A 12,140-nucleotide genomic window follows, 5' to 3' on the forward strand; every position below is an offset into this window, starting at 1 on the left:
TTAATTCTTAAAAACAGATAGAAATAAATATTCAACACTGTCCTGAAAATATGTTTCTCAGGGGGTCATTAGTCTGTGAAATGCTGTCCTCCAGAGAGCAGGGGAGGCTGCATCAATGAAAAATTAATGGCTGAGTTAGATAAATGCTTGAACAGAGCAGTCAAGAGATATATGGGGCTGTCAGGAAAGTGGAGTTCAGGCCACAATCTGATCAACTATGAACTTACTCAATGGTAGAATAGTCTTCGTCCATCACACAAACCAGCCTTCCATCCATTGACTCCACCTATATTTCACTGCCTCAGGAAAGCAACCAAGATAATCAAAGCTCCCCTCCCATCCCAGTTGTACTCTTTTCCACTCTCTTCTATTGGACAGAAGATAAACACATTTGAAAACACGTATCAACAACGTGAAGAATAGCTTCTTCCCTGCTGTTATCAGACTTTTGAATGGAACTCTAAAGAAACTTGGTCTTTCTCTTCATCTTCTCTGTAGCTGTAACACTATATTCTGCATTCTATTCTATTATTCCGATGCACTTATGTATGGTATAATTTGCCTGGAGTGCATGCAAAACAATACTTTTCACTGTACTTCAGTATATGTGACAATAGTAAAATCAAACGAAATTGCCTACTTCTGACCTAATTTTTGTACTCTTGGTTCTAGTTAACCTGAACTATTTCAGCTGCATATGCAATGGCATGGACCTTGGTGTCAAATGGTCATGTTTCTGTACTGTAAATGTTGAAGTTTTTCTATATACCTATATCCCACTGAGTGCATATGTAGAGTATGACAGAAAGGATGAATGAAGACAAGGGTGATGGAAGCAGAAGACCTTGCAAACATTGAACATCTTTGCATATATTTCTCAGCAGCATTTTCTCTTTGATTCTCCAGGAGGAAGAGAAAATGAAGGCATCACAAGGTTGTTGATGTGTTTCTATTTCCAGACTGCTATAATTTTAAGTATCACATAATCCAGCAGCCCACAACTTCAACTGTCAATCCTACTTCACTGATCCCAATAATATCTACAGTATGTCTTAACGTATGGGTGAATGGTCTTAAAATTGTGTTAACTAATTGCAGGTACTTCAGGCTAGTTTGTCTTGAGAGACAAAGCAGGAACATGGGTGGGTAACATATGGCACATGAATTAGTTACCATGTAATGACAGAAAACAAGGGTTGAGTGCATGTATTTCTGGGTAAGGGTTAGAAAATGCCTAATATTTTAATTTATGAAATTCCACATTTAAAATTCTGTCACTGTGAGCTTTCAGGAAGTTTATTTTTAATTGGGAGCAATGAAATAGCAACTTAATTAAGAACTGGCTGAATTTGGACCCTCTTTAACAGAATCCTCTCAGCCATTTTGGTTGGGTGGATATACAAGTAGCCAACTTGGAGATATAGAGTGGGCTTTAAGATAGTTATGGGGAGAGGGATCATGAGGGGGATTTGGACACTTAAAAAGCAAAAGGATGTGGTGGCATTACAGGGCACCTATTTCGGCAATGATATCCTCAGTCGGACAGGCAAAGACAGAGTTTAGAACCATAATCAGAAAATGGAATAAAAGGAGGAAAAGTATTAAAAGCAACACTAGTGGCTCTTTAGATAAATGTGTGTAGCATTCAAAACAACATTAATTAGTTAACAGCAAAAATAGAGATTAATATCTGCAAACTTGCAGTCATTATGGAGATAAGGTTACAAGGATAACAAATCTGGGAACTAAATATTCACAGGTAAGTGGCTTTTCAAAAGGTCAAGAAGGAAGGAAGGGAAAGGTGGTGTGCTCAAATTGTTAGTACAAGATGGAATAAGTTCATGACCAGTAAATGATCGAGGATTGCATAGTGTAGAATCCACTTGGCTGGAGTTAAGAAATAACAAGGGGAAGAAAAAAATCAGTTATTGTAATCTATACACACCTAACAATAGTTATTCTGTCGGACAGAGAGAAAATAAATTGGATAATGAGGGCATTAAAAAGGCCAAACCCTGATCATGCATGACTTTAATTTTCACATAGATTGGAAATGTCAAATTGGCAAAGATATCCACGAGAAGGAATTCATAGAACGCGTTTAGGACATATCCTGGAATAATATGTTGTGGATCCAACAATCCTGTATCTGATAGAAAGTAGTAAGATAGGTTTGATAAATGATCTGAGTAAAAGATTCCCCAGGGAACGGTGACCATAATGTAACAGAATTTAGCATCAGTTTGAGGGTAAAAAAAAAGTGAATCAGAAATAACTATATCAAACTTAAATAAAGGTAATTGCAGAGTTGGCTGGATTGGACTTGGAGAGGAATTTAACAGAAAATATGATTGAAGATCAATGGCAGACAGACATTTAAGGAAACAGTTTGTCAGCCACAGCAAAAATGCATTTCAGTAGGATTCTTGGAAGAGGATAAACCAGCCGTGGTTGACCAAGAAGATTAAGGATAATATTAACATGAAAGAAAAAATATACAATGTAGCAATGATTAGCAATGTCCGACAAGATTAGTAATGTTTTAAAAGTCAACAATATATGACCACAAAAAAGGGAGAAAATAAACTGTGATGGCAAACTGGCAAGTAATATATAAATAGGCAGTAAAACTTCTTTAAATATATAAAAATGAAGATAGAAGCCAAAGTGTACTTAGGCCCCTTAGAGAATAAGCCTGGTAAACAATAATAGGGAACTAGGGAATGGCAGAGGAGTTGCATCAGACTTCACAGTAGTGGACATTAAAAGCATTCTAAAAATACTAAATAATCAAGGGTTAAAAGGTGGTTGGGGAGGGACAAAGGAAATAAAGACGGTAACTATCACTGGTGAAAACATTCTGAGAAAACTATCAGGACTGTTGGCCGATAAAGTGGTCCTCCACCACAAGCTTTCTTGGACTCTTCACGTGGACGCACTGGTTACAAAGGCCCAACAATGTCTCTTCTTCCTCAGGCAGCTGAGGAAATTTGGCATGACGGCGAATACCCTTGTCAACTTTTATAGGTGCTCCACCGAAAGCATTCTGTCCGGATGTATCACTACCTGGGATGGCAACTGTACCATTCAAGATTGGAGACGGTTACAGAGAACGGTGAACGGCCCGGACATTCACAAAGGCTAACCTCCCATCTATAGAATCCATCTACCATGCTCGCTGTCAAGGAAAGGTCGCTAGCATTCTCAAAGATCCATCCCATCCTGGAAATGTTTTTCTATAACCTCTACCATTGGGGAGAAGGTACAGAAGCCTGAACACACACATCAGCCGGTTTCGTAACAGCTTCTATCCTACTGTTGTTAAAATACTGAATGGACTCACAAACTCTTAGCATTTGCCCGTACCTGTGTTTGTGGTTTTGCCGCTGTTTAGTTAGCATTTACTTATCTATGCTACTTAACTATGTGATCTGCCTGTATTGCTCACAAGACAAAGCTGTTCACTGTGCCTCGGTACACATGACAATAAATTCAATTCAATTCAAGCTCCCTGACCTGATTGAGTGCACCCGAGGATTTTAAAGGAAATAGCTACAGAGATAGTGGATACACTAATAGAAATCTTTTCAGAATCCTTAGATTCTGGAAAAAGTTTCAGAGGATTGCAAAACTGCCAATCTAACACCTTTATTCAAAAAGAGTCAAATAAATTCAGGCAACTGTTAGCCAGATAGCTTAATATCTGTCATCTGAAAATGTGACAGTCAATTATAAAGGATGTAACAGCAGAGCATTTTAGAAGTATATAATAAAATCAAGCCAGATCAACACAGCTAGATGAAGGAGAAATCACATCAGACACATTTATTATTGTTTTTTGAGGAGTAACATGAAGCAGAAATAAAGGGATGTGAATAGATGTAATATATTTAGATTTCCAAAAAGGATTTGATAAGGTACTACATGCAAGGCTGCCTAATAAGAGCCCATGGTGGTGGGGGTGGTAATACCAGCATGGAGAGATGTTTGATTAACTAATAGAAGACAGAGATAGGGTAAAGGAGGCATTTACAAGATGGCAGTCTATAACTAGCGGTGTGCCACAATGGTCAGTGCTGGGCCACAATTATTTAAAATATATATTAATGATGGAAGTGAATGTACTAACACCAAATTTACAGATGGCATAAAGAAAAGTGGAAAGGGAGTATGAGGATGACACACAATCTACAGAGGGATACAGACAGGTTTTGTAAGTGGGCAGATGGAATATAACATGGGAAAGTGTGAAGTTATGCACTTTCTTCCCATAGAAGGTTGTGAATCTGTGGATATTTTTTACTGCAAAGGGCTACAGAGGGTGGATCATTAGGTATATTCAAGGCTGAGACAGATGGATTTTTAATCAATAAGGGAATCATGGTTATGGGGATTGGGCAGGCAAATGGAGTTGAGGATGATCAGATCAGCCATGATCTCATTGAATGATGATGCAGGCTTGATGGTCTGAATGGGCTAACTCTGCTCCTTAGAATTAGGTTTTATGATATAAGCCAACATGACCCAACTTGTTCAAAGTATTTCAACTGACAAACCTGATTTTAATTTCTATCCATGAATAAATAAAAAAAGTGAGATGGAGAAAGTGGCAATGGTGAGTGGACAAGGGTGCTGTGGGAGGAGGAAATGGAGATAAAAGTAGAAAAGAGAGAAAAAGGAGAATCGGAAGAGAAGAAACAAGAGATGAGCAAGAGGAAGTTAGGTAAACCTGTAAAAGATAGAGAGAATGAAAAAGAGAGCAACTGTGACCTGGAAGAGGGGAAGGGGGCATTCAAGAAAGAAAGGAAAAGGAAATCAGAAAACTGAGGGAATGAACCAGGACAAGTGAGAACTGGAATACAGAGGAAATACATAAGAGATAGGAATACTCATAAGTGATGGCATTGGTCCTGTTTTCACCTTCCTGACAATAATCCCACATCAAATGCAGAAATAGTACAAATTGCATTCTTTGTCCTCCCAACTCCAATTCCTCACAGTTGTGGGCAAACCCACAAATGGCATTACGAGCACTCTTTGTGCACTGGAACAAAAAATACCTGGAAAATTTAGAACCAAGAGAAAGAGAAACAGAAGAGAAAGAAAAATACACAGGGATGAAAGGCGAATCTGTCCCTGAAAGTCCTTAAAATGTCTAAGGAAATTTATTCACAGAGACAATCAACCTTAAGAAAATTTCTCACTACTAAATACAATAGTAGTGACAGGAGAGGTGGAAAGAACAGTTAATAAAGCAGTGTTTTCAGCTTTATTAATAGGGGCATAGAGTAAAAGAGCAGGTAGATGATGCTGAACTTGTATAAAATACTTGTTAGACCTCAGCTGAAGTACTGAGTACAGTTGTGGGGACTACGTTATAGCAATTGGAGAGAATACTGAAGCAATGAGAATGATTCCAGGAATGAGAAACTTTTGTTATGAGAGTAGATTGAAGATAAGATGACTGATGGGAGATTTGTTAGATGTTTTCAAGATCATGAACAAGCTAAATAGAGTAAATAGGGAGAAGCTGTTCCTGCTTGTAAAAGAGAAAAGAATGATAGGACATGCATTTAAAGAGATATGCAAATGAGGCATCATTGATGGGAAATAAAAAAAAACTTTACACATAGCAAGGTAACTAGTTCTGGCATGGAATGCACCCGAATGTGGTATAGGAAGGTTCATCTGAGGCATTCAAGAGAACATTGGATCATTATTTGGGTAGAAATAGTGCGCTGGGAAAAGCAAGAAATTGACACTAGATAATAGAACCAATACAGAGACAATGGGCCGAAAGGCCTCTTTCCACTCTCACAATTCTATGATTCAGTTTGTAACTGTTTACCTGTAATTAGATTTTAATTAAATGTAGTAAATAGTCATTCTTGTTAAGTATGGAGCCCGGTTCATGTCTTCTATCAACCTGAGTCTGAAAGTTGGGTAAATTCAGAAATTTCAGTAGTTATTTCATAATAGTTAACTTTTTTGATGAATCTGGCAATGATGGGTCCTCATACCCAGCGCACTACTCCAGTGACTATGGCAAGATCTACAGATCATGATCTTTAATTTGAGTAGTGCAAAGCCTCAACAGATCCTTCATTCAATTGTTTTTGCTTCCATTCACTATCGAGAATGAAAAGTTACATGAGTGAACTGCAATCAAAATTCAGCATAAAAATACATCATTTTGCTTCATAGCTTCAGAGTTATTCCATTAATAACTGGGATGTGTCCTATTAATCTTTCATGGGATATAGGCATTATTGGCAAGGTCTATTTATTGCCTATCCTTAATTGCCTTTGAACTAAGTGGTTTTACTAAGCTATTTCAGAGTTAAACACAGTATTGTTGTCATGTAGGTCAAGTCAGAGAAGAATAGCAATTTACTTCCCTAAAGGACATTAGTGTATGCAGATAAGTTTTTTTTACAATGATCAATGACAGTTTGATGGTCACCATATTTATTAATTTAGTTTAACTTCACCAGCTGCCATGGGAATTGAATCCATATTGCTAGAGCATTAGCTTGGGACTATGGATTACTAGACTAATGATTATGCTGCTGTCTACTAACAAAGGTATGTACCTAGATTGCAGGTGGAACAGGGCGGGGACAGGGATGAGTGGAGGAGAGAACAAAGAAAGAACTTGCTTACTTCTCATGAAGCACCTTTCATGATCACAGGATCTCCCAAAGCACTTTATAGCCATAAAATACTTCAGAAGTATAGCCAGTTGTGATGTAGAAAATTCAGCAATCAATATGTGCACAGCAAGGTGAAATGGCCAGATAATGTGCTTCAGTGACGTTAGTCAAGGTATAACTAAATGATCAGAATGCCACTGTTTTTCAAAATAGTGTGATGGAATCATTTACATTCACCTAAAGGTAATTTGGCACCTCAAATTAATACCTCACCTGAAAGCTGACACCTCTAGCAGTGCAGCCAGACACTTTGCACTGAAACTGGAATTGCCAACCTGGATTCTTGTGCTTAGGTTTTGGTGGACAGCTTGATCATAGTGAAGGTAAGCTATTGAGGAATCTGCTCACATAAATAAACCACTTTGAAGAGTCATGGGGAGGAGTAATCTTATGCTTAGCCCATGAACATCATCTTAAACTGCAGTAAAGTTCCAGGCAGGCAAAACCATAGCATTGAAAGAAGATGGTGACCTTCAGAAAGTGACTTCAATGATTTCTTACAAGAGTCTCTAAAGAGTCCATCTCTCCTGCTCCCCATTTCAGTCAGGTAAGACGTGCAGGCATTGTTGAGAAAAGCCATTTCCTCCAGAGCTGTCTTTACCCTTTTAAGCAGTGACAAGTTGCATCCACAAAAATTCCAGATTAAAATCTAAACATTTATGTAAAATGGTCTGCTATCCACCACCTTTCCAAAGTTATGATGTTGGGTGCATTTAGACACAAGTTTGAGTTTTGCTATACAATTATTCAGACTTGGAACTGTACTTACAATTTCTCAGAAATGGAAACTTCTATAACAATTTATATTCCTGATTAAATAGAAGGGAATCTTTAAAAATGGAACCAAACTGAACTACTATGCAGTTATAACTTATCTTTCAAAGAAAACTTTAGCAAAGTAAATTTAGATTAGTTCAGCAATGGTCTTACCTAAATAATGTAAAGCACAAGATTAGGAAACAATTTGATGGCATAGCACCAATGTACTGTGAGATTTGATAAATTAGAATGCTGTTATGTGTCACAATAATCATCAATGTAGCATCATTTCAAGAGAAGCAACAATAATGCATCAACAGCAGACAACCTGAATTGCTGCTTAAAATGAAATTCTCCTGTTCCAGTTTTCCTTCACATTTGAGCAGGGATACAGAATTAAACCATTCCTACTCCACTGAATATGTGACACACAAAAAAAGAGAGTCCTGATCATCCTGGAGTCCTCTTATTCCATTCTTAGCATCTGGAATTCAACAAATGTAGTTATCCAGGTCCCAGTCTGGAAGGTATGGGAGCAGCATGGCAGCCACAGAAACTCATGGATGGTGCAACTATTGGTTGAATATATTGGTCACTTTATTTCCTTTATAGAACAATCATTTTCCACATTATTCTGATTCTGATTCTTCAGTGATTGCAATTAATGTTTCTGCGACAGAATGAAAATTCAAGGATGTTAAGTGGACACACAAAAACAAGTAGACGTGAACATAGTAAATTGTTAAGAATGTATAAAATAATATTTATATGCATTTGACAGATTTAGTAGTGTATTGGCTGCTGCTCCATGTGTAAAGCACATCATATAATTAAATTGTTATTCACTAATTGTACATTAAAACAGGGCTTATTTTCATAATTGGTAAACATATGAATCACTTAGAATACTGGGTACCAGCCAAGCACCTAATTCTCTTTTTTTAAAAAAAGTTAAAGTCAGTTTTGTTGAATTATTTTCCAAGAGAAATCCACGAATTATACAGTTGTCCTTTTTTTTAAACAACAGAACAATTTATTGGTACAAGCAGTTAACAAAAAGAAAAACAGAGAAACTTTTCTTTTAAAGCCATGTTAATGATTGTCAAACATAAAATTGTACATTATTATATTATATTGCGTTTGTTATATAGTTAAACAGACCACCTGAGCTGAATAAAACTTATATTTTTAAATTTCAATCATCTCACCTTTTGATATTACCTCCTACTTCCCAAAAAAAAGCAAAAGAAAACCCGCAGCAAGTTCAATGCATGCTTCTGAATTTCTAAGTCTGGGAAAATCAGCATTTCAACAACAAAAAGAGACAGCTAACAACATCTAGAATTTCATGGTTGTTGAACTTATGCAATGTGCCTGAATTCATTTTAATTTCTCTGCTGATAGAATTTAAAACAAAGTTAGGAAAAATGCGCGCAATACAACTGTCACCCACCGAACCCACCCCCCCATCTTGTCATTCCATCCTGACCCTCTTGCCATCTGGCTGACTTTCACTTTGCTTCTTGACATTGCTGATATAAAGAAGAAAATGAAAGAATGAAAGCTACATTCTACACTTTCAGTTTTGTTCACTAATGCAATTCAGCTGCTGGACCCTCAGGCTTTAGAGCTTAAGTCAGGAAACAAAGAGAAATTTACTGGGTCATCCAATCTAATATCAGGCTACGTTTCTTACCCCACTTGGTGGTTCCCCTGATCACTCCCTGAGACTAAGGTGAACCCCCTCTGAAAACAACTATTCAGATTGTTCTTGAATGTGTGTCAATGTTCTCCTAAATCACTTTACTGTCATAACTGAGATTAGAAATTTTGTGCAATAGAATTGGAATATACACCAACAAACAGATCAATGTATAACTCCACTATACTGCTTTCAAAACCATAAATGGATGGTATAAATGGATGCATTAAGTTAACTTGGATAATATAGTTATGAGCAACAAAATTCTTTAAATTCCTTTGTTCCAGTGAAATCAATACAATCAGTTTGTTCTCAATCCATTAGATCGTGGTTCTGATCCCCAATCTCAGACACAGGGAATGCATTTGCCATACTAAGCATGACATGCTTTGAACTGTACATCTGATGGAATATCAGCAAATGGTTATTTTTTGACAGAACTTCCTACCCAATTAATATCAAGTCATGCTTCTTGGATTCCATCAATTTCCATTTCCTGTTCTTCTTTAGCTGGCAGCTCAATCATAACTACTTCTGACCTGTCCTCAGTGTAACACTCCGCCAAAGCAACTGTTGCCACTGACTGACTGGATGATGACATGTCCTCATTCACCAGCTCCATCACACGCTGTGGATAAACTTCAGTTACTGCCCTTGAGTGATCACCATTCACAATACTGTGTGGTACTTCTGTCACAATCACATGAGTTGCTTCTTCAGACAAATGACCTGTGGTCTCTTGAACCATAGCTTGTAGTACTTCCTCTGTAATTATTATCTGTGATATTTCACCAGACGAATCTACCAGGCGCATTGGATGTCCATTGGTAGCTATAGTTTGTTCTTCGCCTTCTTGCACTATGATCTGAGATGCCCCCTCAACCACATGTGTGGTCCCTTCCTTAGCAACTATGACACGTGTAACTCCATCTTTCACAATATGGCTTGTTGTCCTCATATCACACATAGTGAACTGCAGTACCTCCTGCACCACATCACTGAAAGCAACTTGGGATCCTTCTTGTGTGGTGGTCACAGATATTTGCTGTTCAATGTTTGACACCGTTCCCTCAGCCTCCGTGGTTTCTTGGACAGTTTGGTCTTTGTGAAATGTCTCTGTTCCTTCGTGTACTGACTCCTTTTGGGTTGAAATGACATTCTCAATGGCAGAATTCACTGAGTTTGACTCCTCTTGTGTAGACTCACTCCCTTCCTGCTCGGCTGATCTTGCCTCTATCGCACCCACTTCTGTGACAGCACACAGAAGTGCAACCAGTGCTGTGGGCCTCTCTGAAGTAGGCTTTGCCTCATCTTCTTGTGTCACTACTTGTTCAACTTGATTGGAATCTGTCAGGGTTTCCATGGTAATGGCTGCTTCTGTAGCACTCCCTTTTTCAGTTGGCTCCTTGCCTGCTGCCTCCTGGGTGGCATCTGATATTGGCTGTTGCGTGACAGTTTGCTCAGGAACCATGTTGCTTACATGGGCAGTAGTCTGAGTTGTGTCTATGATCTGGCCATCTTCAGTAATGTGCATCACTTTCGCCACCTGAGTCATTTGACCCACCATTGCTAGAGTCTGGAGAGTTGCTGCTGCAGTAGCTTCAACTGAAGTATCAATGGAAATCTCCTCACCACATCCAACTTGGTAGCCTTGAATTATAAACACCTGCCCGATGGAGTCAGCTGATTCCTGCTGTTCAATGCAGCCACCGAGTGAATCACCTGTAATTTCAGTAGAAACTACTCGAGGTGGATTTACTGGAACAGCCGTTTCGACAAACTGTGCTCCTTGGCCTTTAAGTCTACATTCATATGCCTTGGAAACTATCCCTGAAAGTCAGATAAAATAAAAATATTAGTTATGTTTGAAAAAAAAGGTGAGAAGAAAAATTTCTTTATCTAATACTGATATCACTAAGTCTTGTCATTACAATTAACAAACTCTTTTGATGTAGGTACTGATTAAATGTCATAAAATGCTGCCCCAGAAATGTCTTTCCATTTGTCAGATATGTACAACAATATGGAAATTGAAGATTTGTTTGTACCTTATGATAATGAAGCTTAATTACCTCACAAGAAAAGGTTTATCTCTTTAACTGTGGTGTTAGCCATGGCTCTAACAGTAACACAATTGCCTCCTACCCAGATGGTCTTGGGCTAACGGCCCACTCCATATGTTTGAGCACATAGTCAAGGCTGACATTCAATTGCAGTCTTGTATTATCAGAAGTGTTGCTCTTCAGATGACACTAAATTTGATTGCCCTGTCAGATGGAAGTAAAAGATCCCACAGTTGTATTCTGAAGACGATCAGGAGGATTATCCCTGATGTCCTGGCAATATTTATCCCTTATTAAACATCATTAAAACCTTCTACTATTTGGTCATTATCATATTACTGTTTGTGAGAGCTTACTGCAGTTAGACTTGGTGTTGTGCTTCCTTTATCATAAGAGTGACCTCATTCCAAAAGTATTTCATTGGCTGGAAAGGACTTTGGGACATTCTTAAGTGTGCTATATAACTGTATTTTTTTTAAATCATTAGTAGTATTTCTGAAATGATTGACTTCAAACTGAAAGTTCCAGAAGATGTAGCACAACCTGCTGAAATACTGTTCACCTTTGTGCATCATATAGCAGATATTTGTTGGCAGCTAGCTTATCTCTCCACGCTTCAGGCTCACTGCCTTTATTCCTGATGAAGGGCTTTTGCCCGAAACGTCGATTTCGCTGCTCGTTGGATGCTGCCTGAACTGCTGTGCTCTTCCAGCACCACTAATTCAGTATTTGGTTTTCAGCATCTGCAGTCATTGTTTTTAACTTATAGACAGAGAGGTGCCAATGTGACAGAACCTTTGGCCAGAGAGAATGGAGGCAGAACATTCAAATCTAGAGGTCGGAGTCCAAAGGCTTCAGCATGGGGATCAGACTCAAAACAATGCCTTTGGACTCATCAGGATT

General features: G+C 38.2%; 1 protein-coding gene across 1 annotated transcript in view; it reads right to left on the minus strand.

The window, feature by feature from the left end:
* Positions 1-8,082: 8,082 nt before the first annotated feature.
* znf407 (zinc finger protein 407) overlaps positions 8,083-12,140 on the minus strand; it is a 494,954-nt gene continuing 490,896 nt past the window's right edge. The window contains exon 10 of the mRNA XM_072570875.1: positions 8,083-11,004. Coding sequence (XP_072426976.1) covers positions 9,638-11,004 — 1,367 coding nt within the window. The 3' untranslated portion in view covers positions 8,083-9,637. The remainder of the gene's footprint in view (positions 11,005-12,140) is intronic.

The sequence above is a fragment of the Chiloscyllium punctatum genome, chromosome 5 (genome assembly GCF_047496795.1).
Source record: "Chiloscyllium punctatum isolate Juve2018m chromosome 5, sChiPun1.3, whole genome shotgun sequence".
Lineage (NCBI taxonomy): Eukaryota > Metazoa > Chordata > Chondrichthyes > Orectolobiformes > Hemiscylliidae > Chiloscyllium > Chiloscyllium punctatum.